The sequence below is a fragment of the Amblyomma americanum genome, chromosome 1, assembly GCF_052857255.1.
Source record: "Amblyomma americanum isolate KBUSLIRL-KWMA chromosome 1, ASM5285725v1, whole genome shotgun sequence".
Taxonomy (NCBI): domain Eukaryota; kingdom Metazoa; phylum Arthropoda; class Arachnida; order Ixodida; family Ixodidae; genus Amblyomma; species Amblyomma americanum.
The window spans coordinates 259,496,336-259,521,265 of record NC_135497.1 but is presented as its reverse complement, the minus strand read 5'-3'; the positions used below and the strand labels follow the sequence as shown (position 1 = coordinate 259,521,265).

General features: G+C 43.0%; 1 protein-coding gene across 2 annotated transcripts in view; it reads left to right on the top strand.

Moving 5' to 3' along the window:
* Window positions 1-2,128: 2,128 nt before the first annotated feature.
* Window positions 2,129-24,930, top strand: part of LOC144114998 (vesicle-associated membrane protein 4-like) — a 40,776-nt gene continuing 17,974 nt past the window's right edge. Inside the window, exons 1-6 of one of the 2 annotated variants that reach the window (XM_077649108.1) lie at window positions 2,129-2,300; window positions 7,925-8,003; window positions 8,114-8,157; window positions 12,513-12,566; window positions 13,912-14,012; window positions 21,296-21,375. In XM_077649108.1, coding sequence (XP_077505234.1) covers window positions 7,938-8,003; window positions 8,114-8,157; window positions 12,513-12,566; window positions 13,912-14,012; window positions 21,296-21,375 — 345 coding nt within the window. In that variant the 5' untranslated portion in view covers window positions 2,129-2,300; window positions 7,925-7,937. The remainder of the gene's footprint in view (window positions 2,301-7,924; window positions 8,004-8,113; window positions 8,158-12,512; window positions 12,567-13,911; window positions 14,013-21,295; window positions 21,376-24,930) is intronic. The other variant, XM_077649109.1, reaches the window with a different exon arrangement.

The window sequence follows — 24,930 nt, the reverse complement described above, 5'->3', positions numbered from 1 at the left end:
TCAACGAACCAGGAAAGATCGGCTGTATGGCTCTCTCACCACGCGGTCTCGGTCTTTCGACGTCCAAGTCTATGTCCGGAACCATGCCGCCATTCAACGAACCAGGAAAGATCGGCTGCATGGTTCTCTCACCACGCGGTCTCGGTCTTTCGACGTCCAAGTCCATGTCCGGAACCATGCCGCCATTCAACGAACCAGGAAAGTTAGGCTGCATGGCTCTCTCACCAGGCGGTCTCGGTCTTTCGACGTCCAAGTCCGGCACCACGGCGCCCTTCAACGAACCAGGAAAGTTCGGCTGCGTGGCTCTCTCATCAGGCGGTTTCGGTCTTTCGATGTCCAAGTCCATGTCCGGAACCATGCCGCCATTCAACGAACCAGGAAAGTTCGGCTGCGTGGCTCTCTCACCAGGCGGTCTCGGTCTTTCGACGTCCAAGTCCATGTCCGGAACCATGCCGCCATTCAACGAACCAGGAAAGATCGGCTGTATGGCTCTCTCACCACGCGGTCTCGGTCTCTCGACGTCCAAGTCCATGTCCGGAACCATGCCGCCATTCAACGAACCAGGAAAGATCGGCTGCATGGCTCTCTCACCACGCGGTCTCGGTCTTTCGACGTCCAAGTCCGGCACCACGTCCACGGCGCCCTTCAACGAACCAGGAAAGTTCGACTGCGTGGCTCTCTCATCAGGTGGTTTCGGTCTTTCGACGTCCAAGTCCATGTCCGGAACCATGCCGCCATTTAACGAACCAGGAAAGTTCGGCTGCATTTCTCTCTCACCAGGCGGTCTCGGTCTTTCGACGTCCAAGTCCGGCATCATGGTGCCATTCAACGAACCAGGAAAATTCGGCTGCATGCCTCTCTCACCAGGCGGTCTCGGTCTTTCGACGTCCAAGTCCGGCACCATGCTGCCATTCGACACACCAGGAAAGTTCGGCTGAATTGCTCACTCAACAGGCGGTCTCGGTATTTCTTTTTTCATGGTGAGATGGGTGCAGTACGCGGGCCTTGGTCTCCTTCCTTAGCAGTGGGATCGCTGATAACCACCTGTGATGAAGTCTCGACGAAATCTTGCCTTGACTATTGCGGAAATCAAATTTAGAACACAGCTAGCTTAAATGGAGTATGCGTTGTTTCGCGTGATTATGACCATGATGATGATGACTAGATAAGCTGCGATCACTGCATGATCAGATCCCGTACGTATTGTATTGTGAAAGCTACAGGGAGGCAGGTTAAGTTTTATGGCGTGAGAAATTTTTCTTTCACTCACATAAATTAATAATGGTCCGTACGTATGTATAACGACAGTGAGGATGAAGACGATGTAGGATGCAGACGCAGCCAGACCGTATGCCGGACCTATAGAGGCTAGAAGTTTAGTCAAACCTTCTAGCCTCTATATCAGACCCGGAGCATCGAGCCAAAGCCACCTTTAATTGACTTGTTACGATACTGTTTGATCAGTGCCTCCTGCAGCTGGTGTGACGCGAAACATGAACAACGTTCTTGTTCGAAATAATTTCTTTGCAGTTAAAACAGCAGATGGTGGAAGCTGATGCGTGTGCGTTACATGCACGGCGCGAAAGGGTCCCAGATTTAGCTCTGCAAGCGCAAAGGATTTCCAGTCAAGACGAAGTGTAACCAAGTATTCACTAAATTAACAAATTAAACAAATTAAATGACCGAACAAAATGGCTACGCAAACACGCGACAACGGAAAATTTTAAAGGGCATCGGAAAACAACAGAACTGCAGGCGAAATTATCGAGCGACAAAGCTCGCTTTAAAAGCTAGCTTTCAAAATATTCCTTCTGTTTGTCAAACAGTGTAACGGATGGCGATCCGCTCAAGCATGAAATATATACACCTGACGAGGAAGAACATGATCCAAAATAAGGTTTATTCTCTCTCTCATTCGAGCCGGTCACGCTGTTTTAATAGTCAGCATTTGATTGAAGGGGGAGTACAGCCGCATGGGCCGCAGTGAAACGTAAGGCTAATGCGATTACAAAGTTGGCAATAAGTTGGCATCAAGATTTCGTGCAGAAATGCGCCCCCTTGCAAACTTTTGCAACAACCCGAAAACGAAACCAAAAAACCTCTGTCGCCCACCGCATGGGAGACGCTTGCTCTCAACGTTGACAGCTGCCTACGTAGAGCACGAAGCTGTTACTGGTCATGAGTGGTGTCCTGAAAAGAAAAAAAGACGGTGTTGTAATCTGTTCCATGTAGCAGTTCGCTTCTCAGACTGTTGTCTCTTGAATAGCGTGGTATGCAAAGTCGAGAGGTTGCACATTGCGGTAAGTGAGTCTGTTGTGCTGTTTACCACAAGGGGAGTTGTCGAAACATTCGGGCAGCTGTTACCGTACTGGCGCACAGGTGCCAAGTTTTATGGTCTATTCATGTCGTGAAGATGCAGCAACGTGTTTCGAATGCGAGTGTCAGTGTGAAACTGCTGCAGTTTTGATTTCTTTCATCTGGTCAAGAGGCGATACATTATTGTCGCCGAGTTATGCTAATGTGTATGGACAGCTTTGGTCGTGCGAGTGTTTTGTATTTGACAACAGAAAACAGTTCAACGTTTTGAACATCATCATATTGTTGAGGAATAGCGAGGTGTTTGAATTCTGCCTTAACTAACGAGAGGAACGCGCTAGTTACTGCTGCGACCAACAGATTTTGAAAACTGGTGAGTTGTTAAAAACAAAAGGCGAAGAACTGTTGAGTTCCATTTTCTTTAGATGCCTGCTCAAGGGGAAGCAGAATAAGGGTGTAGTGGTGTGGCCTTTCGGGAGGAGAAAAAATGGGGGATCAAATTATGTGTGCCAGATATCCTTAAAAGTAAATTGTGGCCATCTGATGGTTTTTCCTTTCTTCTTTCACTCCCTCATTTATCCCTTCCCTTACGGCGCGGTTCAGGTGTCCAACGATATATGAGACAGATACTGCGCCGTTTCCTTTCCCCCAAAACCAATTATTATTATTATTATTATTCATCTGATGGTAATTACTATGTACTACAGGTACCTGCAAAAGTTTTCGGAACACGGAAACGAGAGCAAAGCAGCCACAAACTGAAGGGTGTAAGAAACGGGGACACAAAAGGCACACAAAAGACAGTTTTTCTTTCAACATGAACCAACTCGCCCAAACTAGAGTTTTACTTGAAGGGTGTGTTCGGCACTTCCCTGCATTGCTGGCCCGGTGCACCCCTCACTGTAGGACTGCGCCTCCAGGCAGCGAGGAATTTACAGTTTTTCGTGGTTTTTGTGTTCGGAAAACAGTTGTGCACACCTGCACATGTTCAAGCAATGGCATGCAAGTGTCAGTAGACACCCAGTACCTGTGCAAAGAAATGTTCATTCAAACACGGTCAAAGTACTGTCTATGAGCATCTCAAGGGCTTGCAAAATAAAGAATTCTTGCTGAACTTCAGCGTCCCAGTTTCAAAGTCAGTTTAAGATGCCGCGGTGCCACAGTGGTTATGGCGCTCGGCTGCTGACCCGAAAGACGCGGGTTCGATCCCGGCCGCGGCGGTCGCATTTCGATGGAGGCGAAATGCTAGATGTCCGTGTACTAGTGCGATGTCAGTGCGCGTTAAAGAACCCTAGGTGGTCGATATTATCCAGAGCCCTCCACTACGGCATCACTAATAACCAGAGTTGCTTTGGGACGTTAAATCCCATAAAACCATACAAGTCAGTTTTAAATGCTTTGATTGAAATTGTTGTGTTGAGCATTTCTTTACTAGGTTTTTGAATTTCATTGTGTGCTCATTGGTTGTGCATTGTACAGTATACATCCTTTCCTTCGTACTAATTGTAGCAGTACATGGTTGAATTTCCTACTTTCAAATACATATAGTGTGGAAGCTTATTATGGCATGCATGATAACACCATAGCTATGTGCTTGAATTTGTACCTTGTGATATGCATCCAGTGCACTTTGTTGCCTGTGAGGGAATAATTCGTGCCTGCATGAATACAGCCACATTACTACACAGCAAATGGCTCAGATCTGCAGAGCTTTCTAGCCTGGCACCTAGCCATGACGTTGTTGGGTATGCTTAGAAGGGACAACACTGTAGTATCGTTAGCCTTTTGTATGGTTGCTGGCATTGAAGGAACATGGCCTTGAGTTTTGCGTGCATTTTGTGAGAAAGATTAATCCTGTAATAGTGTATTTGTTTAACTGTCCTGTATTGCACATTCCTGCTTGAAGAATGTGAAGAGGGAAACCTTTATCTGCCGTGTTGGGATAAAGCTTGACGAACAGAACTAATGCAGAGAGCTGATGTTGCAGTGAGCGGATATACTTTTCTGACAACTGATCATCACAATGGGCCTTTGATGTGCTACTTGAGGTTAATCAGACCAAACTTATATTGTTTTTGCTCAAATCTGAGTTTATGAGCTCAATAATTTAATTACATAATTTGGGTTTATTAAGCATGCTGCATGTTCATTCTGACATTCCTTTAAACTGCTTTTCTTTAGTGGTTAATTTTGTGCATATTGTGCCAAATTTATGAACAAAATTGTGCTTAGTTCAAGATTAGGGCTCTGTGGCGACAAAAAAAAGAGCCTTACAACTACACTACGATACTCTGTTATATGCTGTATTGAATTACACATAAAAGATACATCTCAGTGTTTAGGTTAAATGCGCTATATTTTATTTTTATCATTTGTATATATCATAGAATACCTGATAATTTTATCAGACAGACCTGCTGTTCATAGTTCTTTCTCCCTCCGTCATTTTACTCCCCATGTCTACCCTCAAAGTGTGGATCAGGTGTCCACCCAAGAATTACGCAGTACTGTGCCTTTCCTTTCTTCATAACATGCATTTACATTAATTTAGCTGTTCACTATGTGCCTAATTTTTTGGCACCCTTAAAATAAATTATTGGCTGAAGGAGTGTTTGCCTGTTTTTAGACTTGCAAGTTGGTCCAATGCATGGGGAACTATGGATGTGGCATTTTGTTTTTTTTTCTTCACATATTTGGGGCTATGGCAGCTCATTGTTGCAATAGAAAGAGGCATGTTCTTAATGTAGTCCCTCTGTCCAGCCACTGCATGCAATCACTCTATTGATTGGTAGTTTCTGTTGTACCACTGGAAGGCTGCTCGAGTGTTTTGGTTTTGCATGCATGTTCAGCAAGTGTAAACTTGTGCTGCCCACATCCATGCCCTCACACCATTTGGAGTAGTAGCAATAGTTTATTCGAGGTTTATTCGAGATAAAATCCAAACGAAAGGAAAAGATGGATGCTGTCCACGGGAACTGCTATCTGTGACATTAATTATCTGAGTGCTACAGGCAACATAAAGGAAAGGGACAGGTGAGAAGATAGGAATGATTGCAAGAAAGGATAGGGGGAGAGACAAGGCACAATTGTACTTGCATGTACACTAAAAAGGTCAATGAGAAAGTAAAAATAACACCACTTTTGCAATCATGCTAACTCTTCTGGTGAGTAGGGGTTTTTTTGTTTGCAAGACAGTGTACATTTGCAGATTAGGTCAGTAACTAATAATGTGCTCACGCCATTTTTGTCAGATACTGACTGGAGAACTGCAGCAGCGGCCATAGGTGATAGCTTGCCTGCCAGAAGGAAAGGGCCCAGTTTTCTGTTTGCACTGCGGCTCATCTTAATAACATTAAAGCTCACCTGGATTATAGTTAAGAGCACCCATGTGTTCATAAGTGCACACCTGGTGTCATAAGTTTATGGAACAGGATTTTGACAAAGAAATTTAACGTTCTTCTCGCCCGGGGTACATTTACTGAGATTTAAAGGTGCACTGTGTAGTCTGCATGCTCAGAATTGGGCTGCATACATTCATTGCTGTGTGCAGTGATGGCAGTGAAAAAAAGTCTTTTACTTATGTTACACTGCATACACTTTTGACAGCGAATGCACATTGTATTCATGGAAATATATAGTGTACGTGGCATACATGGCCGTGTAGGTAGGAGGACATGTTATTCATGTTTGCAGCACCACTGTCACCTGGATAGCAATCCAGGTGAACTTTCCAGGTACTTTAATCTGGAGAGCAATCGAGGTGAAAGCAAAAGCACGCATATACATGTTCTTAAAGTGCACACTGTATACATATTCACGTATGGCATACATTGCATACATGATTGCATAGGTAGGAAGATAGGTTATTCATAATACCTTTGAGTTTGGAAGAGGGGGATGAAAAAGATGAAGGGATAGAACGAAGAAGGTCGACTCGGTACATTATGTTGACTTCTGTAGGTTATGCTTAAAAGAAGGAAAGCAGAGCAAAGGCTCGGCAATCCATTACAGATCAAGTGGATTTGGTGGGAATGCATTTCAGTAGTAGTTGCACTTTGTGTTTCAGGGGCGTATCTGCAATTTTTTTTCCATATTCATATCGCATAAGCCTGAATAGAAAAGCATGAAAAACCAACTCGCCTGCAGCATACCACTTCAGAAATAGAGTTGTTAAGTTGAGGGAATAATCAATAAACCTTAGTCCCCGACATTAACTGGAACGGTTGTTCATGTTCTCAATAGTAGGGAGGCTTTGGTAGCAGGTTTTGCTAGCAGACTTTTTATTCCTTTTTCCTTTTTATATATTATAACAACAGCCCTTTTATTTATCTGAGTATGTACTGAAAGGCAGCGACTTGTCATGCTTAGTCATCAGGTGGTTCTGTGTTATCATAGCGACAGCTCAACAAGCCCAAAAAGCCACGCTTTTGTGTTATAAAGGTCAGAAAATTGCTTAGAAGTCAAAATATAAAAATGTAAGAGGCGCACAACAAAAAGACGAATTTGCAAGTAAACTATACTAGTAGCTTTCATTGGCAGCTATAATAAAATTGTGTAGGTGGCTGCTGTGGTGGCTCAGTGTCTTTGGCTTTGCTACTAAGTTGTTAGATGTGGGGTAAAGTCCTGGCTGCAGCGGTTACATTTTGATTGAGGTGAAACGCAAAAACACCCATGTGTTGCCAGTGCGCATTTAAAGAGCCCATGCAGTCTAAATTAATTCAGAGCTCCCACTCCTAGCTTACATGTAGCTTCGTGAAGTTATAATACTGTTAACTTCAAGAACCTACTCATAAGCTAGGAGTGGGAGCTCTGAATTATTATATACAATACCATTCCATACCGCACCATACCATACCATTTGCGTTGTTGTTCAGAGGGGTGTATTGAAGCATTTGTGATACAAAAGTGAGCAAGCTGGGTTGGATACGTATGTTGTGGCCTCTATGTCGTTCTGCACCTGAAATGTGCTTCGCTGGGCTGCCATGCTTTATGAGATAGCTTCAAAGCCCTGTTTTGGACAAACAACAATGCTGGATCAGATCACTTCTTGTTTTGTTTTGTTTCTTTTTTTCCTGTGACACAAGTGATTGACAGGGCACATGTCTGTGCTGGTCGAATGCCTTCTGCTTTTGACTGTTGCATTTGCTTTCACTTTGTTTTATACTAGTAATAGCATGAAGCACTGCAGCACGTGGCTGAAAGCAAAGCTGTCACTGATTAATGTTTATAGGTTATGAACATCAATTAATTGTTTGTAAAGTGGAGCCGCCGTGGTGGCTGAGTGGTTATGGCGCTCGGCTGCTGACCCGAAAGATGCGGGTTCAATCCCGGCCGCGGCGGTCGAATTTCGATGGAGGCGAAATTCTAGAGGCCCGTGTACTCTGTACGATGTCAGTGCATGTTAAAGAACCCCAGGTGGTCGAAATTCCCGGAGCCCTTCACTACGGCGTCTCTCATAGCCTGAGTCGCTTTGGGACGTTAAACCCCCGTAAACCATAAACGATTTGTAAAGTGAAGCAAAAAAGAAGCTATTTCAGTGCTTAAAAACATTTTGTATGCTTTTTCACACAAAGTTTGTACTGTTGTTGCTTTTACTGTTTTGTTGCAGGAAAGCAGTGAGAATGCCACCAAAATTCAGGCGATATCTTTCAGAAGAAGATGTTACTGAAGCTGGAGAACCTGAAAAAGTAAGTTTATTCCTGGATGTAGCAAATTTTGCACTCGGAGTGATGTTGAAATTTGTTCTTGTTTGCATGTAACAATATGAAATCGAAACTCATGCATGTTTATTTTGCAGGAAAAGCTTCTGCAAGATGAAGAAGATGAGGACTTTTTCCTTAAGTACATCTGGCGACCTTTGCCTCTCTTTGCTAAACTACTGTGTGATCGAATTCTTGTTGTGCAATTTAATATTTGTAAGAGATTACAAATATTAAATAATACCGTAGACCCGTAGTCAAATATAACTTAAAAATGGCCTTAAATGGAAATCAAAGAGGGTCTCAAAAATTTTCTTTTCTGTGCCTTTTTGCTCTATGGGTGCTTATAAGGTTTTCATGTGCCTCTGTAAATATTCTTTTATTCTTTGCTGTACCTTTGCTATTGCTTAAAAATAAAGTGAAGTTTTTTGTTGCTTTATTATGTACCTTAGTCAGAAGCATGATGGCAGTTAGTTGTGATTAGATATGTTTGTGTCAGACCTCAGCTCTGTTCTGTGTTGTGCACAATGTGTGATAAGGTGTATCAGCTATGATTTACTATAATGCGCAACATCAAGGGGTCACTTTTGTGCCTGTAACTAAGTGTTGAACTGAGCTGCATTGGTGAGACGCCTGACTCGGTACTCAAAGTGTTCACGCAGGCAGAGTGGGAATGTGCATCTGTTATTTTCTGCCAGTCAGTGTGTGCTTTTTTGCTGTGTTTAACACAGTGCTGATTGGTGATTGGTCATATCTGTATAGCTGTTGCTTGGACTGCTTAAAGTGCTGCTCTGGGGATTTTTCAGCATTTTGAGTTAGTTACATCACATTCCTTAGAGTCCCCTCTCTTTGCCACAGCAAACCGTTTTTCAAGATACCGAGTGGTACAATTTAAAAACAGCGAAAACAGAAAACTGAAACTGAAACTTGGTCCATGGCCAAGGGCGGTGTTTGGCATGATGCTGTAATAATGTCATAAGCATTACTTGAAAAACACTTGTCCTTCCATAAAATGCCTACGACAACCCAATACTAACCTCAAAATTTTGTTGCTGAAGCGGGGAGCCGGGAATGTTTGTGACATCAAAAATGGAGTGTTGCTCGTAGAAATCACCTGAACTGAGGCCATGGAAACAGTGAACTTTAAAATCAATTTGTGCCAGATTGAAATGTCACATGGCTGTCAGACTTGGCAGAAGTAGCCAGGAATTAGATAAAAACCTACAATATAAGTATCATTAGAATGTGAGAACCTCAAAATACCCTTGGAGCTGCCCTTTAAAAGACTATAGACACCAAATTTTTTGCTTGCGTGTTTTCTTCTTTCAAACGATGTGCGTTAGACATTCGTATACATGGAGCACCCTCTGGTATTCGTGTACGACCGCTACTTAATTTATAATTGAACTTCTTCTTGACGCTGTTTCGGTTTTCATTTGTTGCCTCTCTGATCTGGTTGATGTGCTGTGATTTTAATTGATTCAGTACAGATTCTAAACTTTCTTATGAACGTTGCTCTGTATTTTGGTAATGAACGATGACTGTGACTCGTAGTTGATGTTTAGGTCACATGAGGCATAAAAAAATCGGCTATATAATTGCTGACAGGTCATTTTTTCTCATTCCAGGTCTTGGAATTAACAGGCTGGATTAAATGCTGTAGTGAATTAAAACTGCATATCAGTGATTATATTAGATTTTTTCAGTGGGAGCCGCTGCAGTGGCTGAGTGGTTATGGCGCTCGGCTGCTGGCCCGAAAGACGCGGGTTCGATCCCGGCCGCGGCGGCCGAATTTCGATGGAGGCGAAATTCTAGAGGCCCGTGAACTGTGCGATGTCAGTGCACGTTAAAGAACCCCAGGTGGTCGAAATTTCCGGAGCCCTTCACTACGGCGTCCCTCATAGCCTGAGTCGCCTTGAGACGTTAAACCTCCATAAACCATAAACCAGTTTTTCTAGTCGATCACAGGACAAAAATATCAACTTGACGCCACAGTCGTCCTTCGGTCGAAACCGAAACCGAGACAGCATGAGTCAAGAAATTCAGTCATAAATTATTTAACGGTTGTAGGCAAATGCCTCCTGGTAATCCATGTATTCTGTGTCTAATGTAGCATTTGACAGAAGAAAATGTGCAATAAAATTAGGTGTCTATAGTCCTTTAAGAGCTGCTATGTCTTGCTGTTGTGGCGACGAAGGAGTTATGCTTACATTAGTTGATGTGGAAGTTTTTCTCATCTCATTTGCCATATTCTAAGGGTTAGTTATAGGCTGCATAATTCCACAGCATTGTCGAGTCATGCTGAACATGGGGGAGCTCTCTGAGAACTTCAAATGGCGGTTAGAGCAGATATGGTCAAATGTTAGTGGAACGCATTAATCGAGTAAATGTGCATCCGGGTGGCCAGTACGCAATACACACATGAAACTACGTTAGTCTTTTGACTCCATGCATGCTGCATTAGGTGCAGCTTGGCATTCACTGGCAGCGGTCTCGTGTACTTTGCTTGTGATATCGCTTTGCATCTTGTAAAGTTGATTCACCAGTAATGTTCTCATTTGTTGCACCTCTGATCTGGTTGATGTGTTGCGATTTTGATTGATTCAGTACAGATTTTAAACTTTCTTGTGAATGTTGCTCTGTATTTTGGTATCTGAAGCTTTCTTAAATTAGTCACGGGAGATCAGGTATGCTGAGAAGACAGAATTTGTGGTGAAACTTTAGACAAAGTTACTGTCAAAAACTTTAGTGCCAAGTTCATTTGCCTGCAAGTTGTGGCAAAATCTTGGCTATTAGAAATTACTATGCTACTTGTATTATTTTGCACCATGAGGAAATTACTTCCAAATAGGCAACAAACTTCAGGGATCATTGATACATACATGAGGTCGTACTGAAGATATAAAAAAGTCTACATTTTAAACGGTCTTGCAATTTGAGTTCAGTCACCGCATTTACCTTAGAGCTTAGCCCTTTGAATGTCGTGTTTTCCTGGGAGTGATGCACCCCAGTGTCATTTTTTTTTATAGAATATTAGGGAAAGAGCGCAAAATAATATCGATAATGGCAAATGTACACTTTAATGTCTGCCAGGAGTTATCAATAAACAAATGCTACTTAAAGAGGAGCATCACAAAAAAAAACATTATTCTCAGTACTTCTGGTCAGTGTGATAGGGTCCAGGGACAAATCTTTGTCATACTTGGCACGCGTAACGCTGGTGCTGGTCTTCATTCTTTTTCCGTCGAAATTCGGAATCTGAAGAGCCACCTCTCCAGACCGCATTCGCGCACAATCGCGTGACAGTGGACAATCACACACAAGGAGGGAGCACTTTCAGCGGGCCGTACGAAACAGAATTGAAAACTTATGAAAGAAATGTGAAAGAGAGATACAATAACCTTGCTGGCCACTTTCAGCAGCCAGCGAGGCTGTGGAGAGCCAGGGGTGCACTTTCTTAACTTGTGACATAGCGGACACGGTGAGAGAACGGAAAACAATACCTTCTACACAAATACAACACATGGCAGACACACCTGCGAGAATGCTTTAACTGAGAATTAAAAGCATATGCTTGTCCACACTCTGAAAAGACTGCGCTCCTTTCGGAAGTTGCGCGCATGAAGCTATCGCCGAGCGACGACACCTTCAGCTTTCAAGCCCAGCACGTGGTGATAATATAGGCTTCTAGAAAGATAACACAGATGGCTGCACCACCTCAAGCGTGCCAGCTTTGTGTTCCAGAGCACATTTTGAAAGCAGGGGCTAGCGGGAAACACGAAAACGTACCAATACGTCAATGACACTCAAAGGGTTAGTAATGCTAGGAGTGCCAGGGGCTAGTTGCAAAATATGAATGAGTGTAGTTGGGTCTACAAATTATTTTCAGCCGCCGCTGGTTTGATCCCGGCCGTGGCGGTTGAATTTCGATGGAGGCGAAATTCTAGAGGCCCGTGTACTGTGCGATGTCAGTGCACGTTAAAGAACCCCAGGTAGTCTAAATTTCCGGAGCCCTTCACTACGGCGTCCCTCATAGCTTGAGTCGCTTTGGGACGTTAAACCCCCATAAACCAAATTATTTTCATCGCAGCTCCTTTCCTGTCTTACTTCATCCCGACATTCTCTCTCCCTTTTTATTTATGAGCTACTTATTTGAGTTTATTAGAGCACTCTTTTTTTTTCTGCAGGCAATCACTGATTTGGAACAGTTTGCCAGCTTATTGCGCACAGTCTCTTGATCTTATAAGTTACCATGCATAGTTTTACATGTTGTGGTTCCAGTCATTTCCTGCTACTCGTATTTTGTTTTGCTTACAGTTTGATTTGCATTTTAACATTTTAATATTTTGTTTTGTATTCCACTCCTGCTTGGGCTTCATGGCCTGCACTATGTTTTAATAAATAGATAAATAAATAAATAAATAAACATTGCCTGCACAATTGTTGACTGTCAAAGCATGGATACTGTGCTAACCAGTGGGTCTCGCACCTTTTCAGGGGACCAACCTCAAGTGGGAAGACCCTTACGATTCAAGATAAGAAGCTGAGAAGGTTAGTCTGTGTGTTAATTGGAACATGCAAATGGTTTTGTTACTTTTTTCTACTGCTCATGCTTTACAAAAACAGCTTTTAGAAGAGTGGACAAGTTTATACATTTCCTTCTCACTGCGGGGAATACAGGATACCTCGTCGGGCTTTTGTTGTGGTACATGGCATGGTAATTTTTTTTCACTGCAAAAATCACAATGACTCTGCATTTATGAAATGATGCGTCTGTTTCTAATAAAGATGGTGCTCTTCAAGAGCTGTTAATCGCAGACAAGAGTTTTTGACATGAATTACTAACTTCAATCAATTTATAGTTCCAGTCTTGCATATTGTCACTAAAGAAGCTGTTATGATAAGGAAGTAGTTCCAGTCTTGCATATTGTCACTAAAGAAATTGGTGCGATAAGGAAGTTGTTGCTTATTTTGTCCTCAGAATTGTCATTAAAACTTTATTTTTATTTAGAAATTTTGTCATTGAGTAAGCTTACATTGATGCTGTAACTTGCTAGCAGATGATAGCATATGTTGGTTTAGTGCTTGGTTGTGTCTCGGAAAAGTCTCACTTGGGGTTGCGGGCCAGAGTGCATGACACTTATCAGAGTGACTGTGTTGTTCCTTTGATGAGCAGGCTGTTTTTTTTTTTTTTGTAGCGACAGCTACACTGGGCTACCAGTTGAGCATTTCGCGGTGGCTGGGGGAGAAGCCAGTTGTGCGCATGCGTTGTTACCATGGTAACTGGAGAGGAGCAGCAAATGTGGCGTGCACTTCGCTGTCGCCGCAACCGAGCGCCCACTCCACTGTTGGAACGAAGTGCGCCGCGCGCTTCGTCGCCACCTCATCGCACGCTGCTCTATCTCCCGAGCTGTGTGTCGCATGCACATCATTGCATTATAAAGGTGGAGATGTAGTGGGTGGCTGTATCACAATGTTTGACATGGATGCAGAGAAGGAGAGTCCAGCCGCTGCTAAACAGCGGTATAGACATGAGAAGATTAACTGTTCCGATCCTGAGGTTGTCGCCTGCCACTTGGCTACTCAAAAAAGAGAGAATGAGCGCCAGAAGGCGAAGAGATCAGCGGAGACACCCGAACAGAGAGAGGAACGGCTTCTCAAACGCAGATGCCAGACTGCCGAGTGTAATAGATGGTGCACAGCCGTCGAGATGGAGCCCAGTGTCTCTCATTGCTAAACATACAGTGACCACAAGCTCAGCTAGGGAAACTTGCCTCTCGCTACGTATATCCTGACATAGCCGAGCTAAGCCACTGCCAGTTTTTTTTCTTGGTAAGCTTGGCCTGGAAAGCTTTCTTGCGTTGTGCAATTCATAATTGTGACGTGTGTTTTGCAGGGTCCAGTTTCAAGTGGATGAAGTTTCGAGTATCATGAAGGACAACATTGAGAAAATAATGGAGAGAGGGGAAAGGCTAGAAGACCTTGAAGAGAAATCAGGTACTATGGCACTGATCTTTCTACTTATGATTATCACTAGATTACATTTAAAAACGAGTTCCTCACTATACTTTAGCATAACTCTGATCCAGTGAAAGTTAACCTTAAAAAAAAATTGTTGCAAAGCTTGACTTTCTGTGAAAGGAAATTCTGTGCTCTGTTGCTGTGTATTAGATATTCATAGTTTAGCAGCCATTATGGTGGCATTAAGATATTCTGTATTCTTGTGCTGCATAAGATTATTAATATAAGAAGAATTGTGATTGTACAATAAATACCCTTGAAGGCAAACTCTGTTGAGACAAATTATATAGCAGTGTGAATAGCTTGAGGACCTTGATTTCTTTTCCCATCAACGTAGGGCAGAAAGGAATTTGGTCAACACGAACCATTGGCTCATGCATATTGAGTAGCATAAAATCTGGTCTTGCCACACTCACTAGCTTTTAACGGGGGGTCCTACGTCTGTCTGGCCCCTGGCCATTTTTCACAATGTTTGTGCGATCGTTATAGTCCTCCTGTTTATGATAGAAAAATAAGTTTTAGCTCATTAGAAAGATAAATGTATTTAAATTTCATTGGTATGCATTGTTAATAGCAGTAATTGTCGGTACGAGCAGAGTGAGCAAAAATTGTAGTGCACAAAATAGTACTTTTGTTCGACTTGCCTGCTTGTTTGCAGTGTTTAGGAAAAACTGCTGCATGAAAAAGAGGGCTACTTCTGCAATGTTTAAATGAAATGTTAATCTCTGTATGGATGCAGCAGTTTTTGGCTCTAGTAGATAGTTATTTGTAATATGGTGCTCTAAAAACGAAAAAAAAAAATTGACAGAAATGGGTCATATTAGAGGCTTAATAGCTTCCTGTTTAATTGGCAAAACACACACATACTATTTGGAACATATGTGGCACATGCGATATTTTGTCAAGTGTACGAAATTTCTTTGAGCTGAATGTAGTAGTTCTTTAGTTTTCGTTGTTCAATGTGGACTGACATCGCGAAAACGCGATGCACGGAGGTCTGGCCAGTGACGTCACCAGACTTATGCATGTGATTTGTCTATTAAACGGGCAGCTGTTAAGCCTTTAATATGCCTCATTATTGTCATTTATGGTCTTTTTGGAGTGCCGGTTCTAAATAACTGTCCACTGGAGCCGAAAACGGCTACATCTGCACCAAGATTAGCATTTCATTTGCAGTAGTTTTTTATGCGCTGTAGTTTTTCCTAAACACCTCTCACAAGCAGGCAAGTCAAACAAAAGTATTGTTTTATGCGCTACATTTTTTGCTCACTCTACTCGTACCAACAACTATTGCTATTAACAACACATACCGATGAAACATAAATACATTTATCTTTCTAATGAGCTAAAACTTGCTTTTTTATCATAAGCTGCACCGTCTGGGATCCCTACACTAAACGTAACATCGAGGCCCTTGAAATGATTCAACGCAAAGCCGTCCGTTTTATTTTTTCAAAGTATCGTGTAACTGACTCACCAACGACCCTCATGCAAACTCACGGTATTGAAACTTTACAGCTGCGCCGAAAAATTCAAAGACTGAAACTACTTTTCTTACTAAAAAACCATAAACTGTCTATGAATGCAGACCCCTTCCTTAAACCTAACACTTCGCGCCAAACACGAAATCATCATACACAATCATTAACCCCTTACAGTGCTAGGATTAACGCCTTTAAATACTCATTTTTTCCACGCACCATTGAGGAGTGGAACAGGTGTTCGCCAGATCTCTTAACCAGAGCTGAGTCTTTTGACTCAATGTTTTCTTCACAGCATTTAATTTGAGAGCCGTATTGTATTTGTATTTTGTATTTTGCATCTGAGCCTTGTATTTATTGCTGTATTTTGTGTTACAACTTGTATTTAACATTTTTTCAATTTTGCTAAACCTGTTCTTTTTTGCATATATTATGTACTCGCCCCTCCTGCTTGGGCCTACTGTAGGCCTGCAGTATGTTCTAAATAAATCATGCAAACATAAAAGAATAGCTAGTGGGTACGCAGGCATGGGATCACGGCCTTAACAGATGCAAGTGGCCGATTTCTTCATGCACCGTATTGCATTTTCATTGGAGAAGACATTACAACACAGAAGAAAACAGGGGAGGCTACAGGTCTTTATATTTGTACATGTGGACATTTTTCCAGCCTGGCAAGGGCAATTGTAAGTTGTGGCTGGCCTTGCACGTGGCATGCAGTTTAGCAGACTCTGCTTTTTAGACACAATATCAATGCTTTCAGCATTGGAAAATGGTAGGCAGATGTCTTCCTGCATGATACTTAGAGATTGTTGCAGAAAATGTTCAAGGCTGGCAAAAACTGAATGGTTTACTACAGCTACTGCATAGGACTTATAAAAACATGTTTGTTTCAAAGTTCTATGTGAACTTGTAAAATTCTCATTATTCTTTTGTCATTTCTGGTCTTCTAGCAGTGCCCAATGCTCCTACGAAGTCTGATATTTTTGGCACTTATGACTAGCTGAACTTTTGATAATTATAACAGATTTACAAAATCTCATTGTGTTCATCTAAAAACGAGCTTACTGTCCGGCCGCTTGATGCAAAGCACGAAGCGAGGTGTGGCCCGCCACGTCGCACAGAAGCGGCGTCTTGGGCCTAGTTCTCCGCATGCCCACCGCGGCGCCACTGCTCGGGGACAACAGCTCGCAGAAAACCGCCACGATAGCTGCGTCGGTACGCCCGGTGCTGACTGTTTGAGGGCGTAAACAGTGCGTTTTATAGTTCTCAATACAGACTGCATTTTTAAGTCATTGAAAGCGCCGATTATGTCACAAACCACCGCAGCAGGTGGGAATTCTAGTGTATGCCTGATCTTTATCCATGACGGCTGCTTGCATGATGGATGACCGGGCGAGCTGCTCTGCATTTGGATGCTGCGTTAATGCGCCTGAAGCTTTTAATCTGCTTTTATTCACTTCTCACGAGCCCATGGAGGCTTCCAGTTGTAGCGGATAAGGACGGTGAACGAGACGGACACACACAGCGCTACACAGAGCCCATCTATGTAAGTTATTGCAATTTAGAAAAAAAAATCAATATAGGTGAAGTTATGGAGCATTCCTAAGCGCAGCTGCAGTCGAGAAAACCAGAAAGCACTTCAACCAGCAGCTTGGCACCTTTGTTGCACGGTCATACAAAAAAGGAAGGAACCATTCACAGATAGAGAACCTTCCTTGAGAGAGGTTTGTGACAAAGCCTCAAAAGTCGCTCCACTGTAGAATTAACATTCCCAGCCCAGTTAGTTATCAGAGGTCGCAGCAACTTGCTTAAAAATATCTTGCAAAGCTCCTCAGTGTGGGCACGATCGTTGCTTTCACATATGAGTTGCGGGCACCGTGTAAAGTGTGGAAGCAGTACTGACATCAACAGTTTGCACAGCTTACTGCTGCGCCTGAGCTTTGGAAGTTTCATTACTCGGTTAACAAAGATGCACGTGAGTTGGCAAATCCCGACCGCTTCCATTTTAGGGTACATCAACCCTCCACTGTCCATGTTTTTGATTAGCCCGTAAGCTGGTCCAGTTGGCTCTGGTGCCTGCAGCAGTGTCTTGCATGACTCGCATGTCACTTGAACACCAGTGCCAAAATTCCATAAAGTATCAACTTGGCAGAGATAAAAATGCTCCGGCTCAAACTATTATAACAGTATATATAAACAGTTATACTGCACGGAGCATAATGCACAGGTTTTCTACCAAGACCACTACTAGACAAGACCAAACTACTCAAATTACACGGTTTGTGTCCACATAGAGAAAACTGTTCATACCTTTTCCTTACATGCTCTCGCAACGTAGCCAGCCAGAAAAGCAACTGGTGCTACCCCAAGGTCTGCCTTGGGACATAGCGTTAAGAAACTGAGCTCACTGCACAATTCCCTGGTAGCAAATTCAACGGCAGCTGGCAGGGTAGATGTTTCGGCATCCAGAATTGCCAGCCTTAGAGGTGCCTTCATTTCAAAAGAAGTGGGTGCATTGCCACTTCTAGCGGCTTGAAGGATACCAACCTGAAAAAAAGACAAAAGATTCAATTAAGTATATTTTAGAAAATTTTGAAATAGCAATATTTTTAAAATTTTTAGCAGTTCCTTTAGCAGTTTCTCCGCCGTAAAAACTGCAGTCCTTGCATCCACCCTGTCACCGCCATTGAACTGCCGAAGGCAGCTAAACAGTGGTTACACAGAGTCGCTGTTTAGGCCGCGTGTCAAGACGCAGCGGAAGCTGCAATTAATAAAATTACTTCGATAACACATTAATGTAAATAACGAAAAGCAGAGCCGAAGGAAAGTAACCTACTTTATGTGGTCAAGGAGATATTCAATCAGTGCCACTGTTGACTTTGTTGTAAGAAGCGTCGCTTCGTAGGTCGCTTTGGTCATTCGCTTCGATTGGCCGCCATTCATCTAGAGATCTTCAAGGTAGCAGATGAAATCTAGTTCCAGCCAGGAGAGTCGTTCATAATTTGTGACGAAGAACGGTTCCTCATGCTCCCCCCCACCCCCCGTGCCTTCACTGCACCGATATCATGGAGGGCATACCATTTCGCAACCATCCTCATAAAACTGATTGTGGCCGAGCTGTCCTTGAACTGGCCTGCATCAGGATGACAGTTTGGGTTCTCTTGAAGAAACTGGAGTGTTGCTATTGTTGGCGCAGAGAATATTTGAGTGGCCCTGCACACTTTCATTTTTTACAAGTTGTGTTCAACGGGTGCACGGGTAAGGAATCTGACTAGCTTGACCAGCAGCTGTGACTGAATTTCAAAGAGCTTCTTTAAGTAGAAACCACCTTGGATCAGTGATTTGCCATCTGTCATTTCTCACTCAAGAAAGATAGTGCGAAGATTCTTTATAAGGTGATTAGGGTCAAAGGACAAGAACAGTGTGTGACCTGTCCGCAGAGGGTGAGGCATGGAATGCGCAAGCGTGCCATATTCTGAGAGGCCTTCGAAAAGAGCCACGTTTGTTTGGTGGTTGTCGGTGATGATTCTTAGTACGCGAAAACCTACATCTTCGACTGCCTTCATGACTCCCATTGTCATTGTAGAGAGCTTGTCGTTCTTGAGGCACCGCATAAAGAAATACCCAACCGGTATGACATAGGCTGTCGATAGTCCTCGTAAAACGAGGCACAACAAGCGGTTTGCCACTTGAGGGGCTGTACTTGGTTGATCCTTGGGGCCCATGTCAACAAGAGCAAATATCTTGTCCACCTATCGGTCATATACAACTTTCTGAAATATGGACATCTCATCGACAATGAGCGAACAGTAAGCTTCTTGCTCCACACCTAGTCCTTCGTGCTACACGAAGCCGCTCTCCTCCACACGAAGCCGCTCTCTAATCAATGAAGTCACTCCAATTTCACCGGTTGAATGCCCTACGTAATTTTTGAGCGTAGCACATCATGGGAGCTTCAAAAGGCCTCTGCTTTGAACATGTTCATAGCCTTGGTTTGAGCAGGCTTTCCACAAAACACATTCCCGCAGTATTTCTTCGTTGTAGGCAGGCTTTTTCTTATTGAAACTAGCCACTTGGTTGCGGATAAACACTGCAGCTTTGTCTCCTTTTTCCGCCTCTTTTAACACCTGTAGAATGAATTTCTTTGTTGTCTGTGTAGACTTGGAGGAGCTCTTTTGTGTCATCAAGCTCAGTTTGCAATTTTTGTAGCTGGTTGCCTTAATGAGCAGCCTTTCTTTTCAGTTTGTTCCCGCTTTCTTCGCCTCTTGCAAGACATGCACAAAGTCCAAGTCCAATGTAGTTTGGCAGGCCTGATCAACCGGACAACCACACGGTTCTATGCCAGCCACTGGATCGAGCGCTTCTACCTCGTCGCTGGGGGAGTGCACGAGACTTTCACTCACGTTGGCGCTTTCTCCTGAGTTGTCACTTTCATGGCCTACTCCAACCATCGTGCTATCAGTAAAGTTCCTTCGCTGTCGTTTTCCTGGGTCTACATTCCTCTTTTGCATGTACTGAGGATATTTGTCAAACACGGTCGGGACTGCAGTCGGAAGCAGAAGCCTGACCTTATTGTTCTTTTTGTAGTCATTCTCTGTAAAATGCAAGGAACATACCAGAGACCTGTCGCTTAGCTCCCACTTGCTTCCTTTCCCTGACAGTCCTTGGCGAGAGATATTTTTTAACCACGCTTCTCGACGGTGTAGTTCACAGGGGAACTCGTGATAGTTCACGGTGGGGTCCTTTCTTGCGTTTGTAGGGCAGAGTGGCACACAGCAGTTGCGCAGCATCGCGCCCCGTACACGGCAGTGACTGCCACACACACACACGTGCACAAACAGCCCAAAGTGTGTGCGGCAGACACAAGTCAAACGCTCCTACACGCACAGAAAATATTGCAAATCCAGCATTGCAGAAGTGAGGCAAATATGTGGTCACTCACGCGCGCACGAAAAAGTCCCAAGGAAGCACTGCAAACACAAGCAGCAAGAGGCAAACGCGCTCGGACACGACGAAGCTAGGTGCGCTTCAGGAGTCCACTCCCGGGAAGCCGGGCGACTTGTCCGCGAACAGTGGCACCCTCGCCTAAAACAGCGGTCGCGACTGTAAACTCCGTCGAGACACACTCGCCCATTGTCGGTGGCGCGACGTGACTGGCCGCACCTTGCTTCGCGCTTTGCATCAAGCGGCCGTGCTAATATCTTTTTGAAACAGCGGACAGGAAAAAATGTGTAAAAGAATTCTGAAGCTGTCGTTGTGGAGATTTATATCTGTGAAAGTTGGTATTCGTATCTGTTGCAACTATTTTTTTTTGTTTACATTTAGAGGTGTGCTATAATGATGGAGAATGTGTGATGCAACAGCAGCCTATGTGCGGTGCAAGCAATATAAGTGTAGACAGTGTTGCAGCTAAGGAAATGCACTCAATTTATGTGTTGTGCAGTGCTGCAAAATATTCACCGTGGAGCTAGGTTACCAGAATAAAAGCCTTTAAACCTGTGGTGTAATAAAACTAACAAAAACATTTGCTGTTTTCAAGCATATAGGTTGAGAGCACATTGTATATATCAGTTGGGCTTAATTTACTTGGTTAAAAAAGAAAAGTTTAGTGACCGGTGAATTACAAAGCACTGACATGGGTATCTTGGGCAGTAAAGTATTATTCTCATCCCCCATTGCTGTGCTTGCTCTTTCTTCTGCTTGTGCTGAAGCAAGGTAGAGATTGTTGTGCAAAGTGTTGGAACTTGTAGAACTTATATGCTGTACGCTTTTCAGATTCTCTTGCCACAAATGCTGATCAGTTTTGGTCAACAGCAAAGAAGATGCAGAGTCGTATGTGGTGGCGCAATATGAGGGTAAGTTGTAGTGCCTGATTATACATACCTGGAAATTGTTTTCTGGAGCAGCTGAGCTAGGCTTCGAAGAGCATTTGCTGCAGTGTGCCTTTTGCATTCCCCTGTGATGCTGCGATGCAAGAGACATGAAAAACAATGTTGGCAGTGTAGCAGACGACACCGATAATTCATTACATCATGGAGCATGCCATAGCGTGTGGGCAGAAAGAAGCAGAATGGAGCAGATAGCAGCGGTATACCATGATAAGGGTGCTGACAGCTACACATTGTGTGGGACTCGGTGAGCATGTGGAATCTTTGCAAGGCGGGAAGAAGGAAGTACTGCTATCAACATTGCAACGGAGAGTGATTTGGAAAAAATGAACAGTGGCGGAGTTCATGTCTTTTTTTCACTGGGATTCTCATGTAAACCAGGTTTTAAAAGAAGGGTGGATGCAGGAGTTAAGTTTATTGCATGTAAACATGCGCAGCATAAAGAAAAACTGGGATCAGTTATGTGCTTATGTAAATAGCCGGCAGAAGAAAGAAGACGTAATTGTCCTAACAGAGGTTAATCTCGGTGCAACCCGACAAAACATTTACAGCTTTGTTGGGTACTCTCGTTATACTTGGCGTCGAGAAAACAGAAAAGGAGGAGGGGTGATCGTGTTTGTTATTGATACTTGGATGTCATATGAAATTCAGGTGTCCATAGACAACACAGAAATGGTTGTTTCGCTTAACAAATTGAATACAACTTACACTGTGTGTGCAATATACAGACCACCCAGCAAGAACATTACTTTATTCTTGGAAGAACTTAGCTCACTAGTCTAGTAAGAAGATATATGAATGAGAAGCAGTTTATGTTTGCGGGAGATCTAAATATAGATATAATGCAAGCGTTAAAGGGGGTAGTCAGAGACTATCTAGACCTACTGGCTGAATTTGGCTTAGTTAACCTTATTAATAAATGCACCGGAGAAAAATTTTTAGGTTCCAAGATAACTACATCGTGCATCGACCATATAGCCGTCCGCATGGCAGGCAAACACTGCTCTTCAGGAGTAATTAAAGTGAAACTCGCAGATCACTACTTTGTGACACTTGTAACTATGACAGAAGCTTGCAACCGAGAAGGCAATGTGAACATAACGCCTATAACCAGGAAAATTTTAGATGACAGGAATGTAGACAATGCCATTCAGAACACAAACTGGGATGCTTTGTTATCTCTAGATCATGACGTTGTATAATAATTTCTTGCAAAGTTCCACCTAATATACGCGACATCATATAAATCGGCAAAAATTAAACAAAGAAAACCAGACAACCACTGGATAATGCAGGAAATCATGGAGTTATGTTACTTAAGGGATAAAGCTTGGCAGAACTGTAGAAAGGACCCTGAAAACACCGCACTTAGGCAAGAATTTCGCACATTGCAAAATCTGGTAACAGCCAAAATGCGACTGGCTAAAAGAAGATACTTATTCCAGCAGTTTGCACTGACCAGGCACGATGGAAAAAAGACATGGAAATTTGCAAACAGTTTAATGGGCCGAGTCTACGAGTCTACGAAACAGGCTATGATTGAGAAGACGATTGAAAAAAACTTTCCCAAGGAAGAAACACAGTCATTGTGTGAACTGTTTGACACATTCATTCACACGACAGATAGGCTGTGCGTCGCTCATGGCACAAAACATCTAGAATACAAGCTGATATGTACATGTGCACAAACAGTGTACCTTCCCGAGTTAACAGAGGCTGAGCTGTGTATACATCATAAGTAGAATGAAGATGTTCAAGCCACCAGGCTTTGATAAGATCAGTGTGCGCGATCTGTTCTGCAACTTTAGCATATTAAAAGGCGTGATTCTCAAAATACTAAACTGCATACTAGAAACCATAATAATGCCCAGAGAATTGAAAATATCAATAGTGAGGGCTGTGTATAAAAGCGGAAAGAAAAATGACTGCACAAACTACAGATTGATTTCTATTATATTGGCTTTTGCGCATATTTTGGAAAAACACGTGGCATCCATTATGCAATCTTTTTGCAAGAAATATTCTTTAAACAACCCAGCACAATACGGCTTCACAAAGGACCGGAATACAACTACGCTCTTAGAAGATTTCTCGGATTACGTTAACACCGCAATAGAAAACAATCACCTTACATTAGCACTATTTTTAGACCTATCAAAAGCCTTTGATACTATTGATCAAGCATTAATATTGCAAAAGTTGGGAAACATGGGTTTCAGGGGACGATTTCATCAATTCTTTCAGAGATATTTCAAAGAAAGATCACGGTGTGTTAGAATTGATGATAAATACAGTGAATTTCAGGCGATCAAATTTGGTGTTCCTCAAGGAAGTACACTGGGGCCGTTACTATTCAATATGTACGTCTCTGAAGGTCGTTTTTTGAAATTAACCTCAAGAATTTTTCAGTATGCAGATGACGCGTACAGCACTAGCACTAGATTTGACTGATTTTCATTCTGGGAGCAAAAGGTTTTAGCAGGATATGTGCAAGGTGATAGACTGGCTTGCCCAAATTCAATATATTTAAATCGACAAAAAGCGAAGCTTCTCTGTTTTAGAAACCCGCACAACTGAATGCCCCTAAATGAGCCACTTTCTTTACATGGCTCGCATTGTGATCCGTGCACATGTAATGTCATACCATTTGCGCCTTACCATTTGCGCCTTCAGTTAAATATCATGGAATAATATTTGATGGGCATGTAACATGGAATAATCATGTGCAGTATATATGTAACAGGCTTAGAGCCGTGTCTGCGATGATGTACAACCTCAAAGGTAAGACTTCGATGCACCTAAAGCGCATCATATTCAAGGCGCTGGCTGAATTTATTATAACCTACGGCATAACATTGTATGGAACTTGCTCTGATCACAAAATGGGAGCCATAAATCGCATAATTAAAAGAATTGTAAAGAGTATAACTTATGGTACTAGAGGAGGTTAATAAGGAGGAAAAGTACAATAGACTAGGCGTATTAGAAATGAGGGAACTATTTTATTACACAGTGCTCACACGTCATTACTTTACACATGCTTTCAAAATGCCCGCCAAGAAAAGCGCTGCCTTAAGAAAGATAGAAACTTACCGTAAAAACCGGACTATAGGTCGGACCGGAATATAGGTCGACCCCCTAACTAACCAATTCTAAAAATGAAAAAGATCTTTTTCAATGGGAAAAGTACCGAAAGACATCCTTACTTTGAAACAAATGCGACTCGAGAGGTTGCACAATGGTGACAGTATTTAATTTCATTTAAATGCTGCTTGTATGTACACCCGGCAAATTTTTTAACAATATCGCGCACCAATTGGCCCGCGTGTTCGTTTCTGGCACAGGCAAGTACGGCGCCGTAGAGCAAAGCCCTCCTCTTCATGAATCGCCGCAACCAGGATGGCGAGCCTTTGAATTGCGCCCTCGTGAGTCTAGAGGCACGCGCGATCTCTGCCGCTTTCACGCGGATGCATTCGGCAGTCACAGGCAGCGATCTTGCTCGCAGCGCAACGTTTCCTTCCT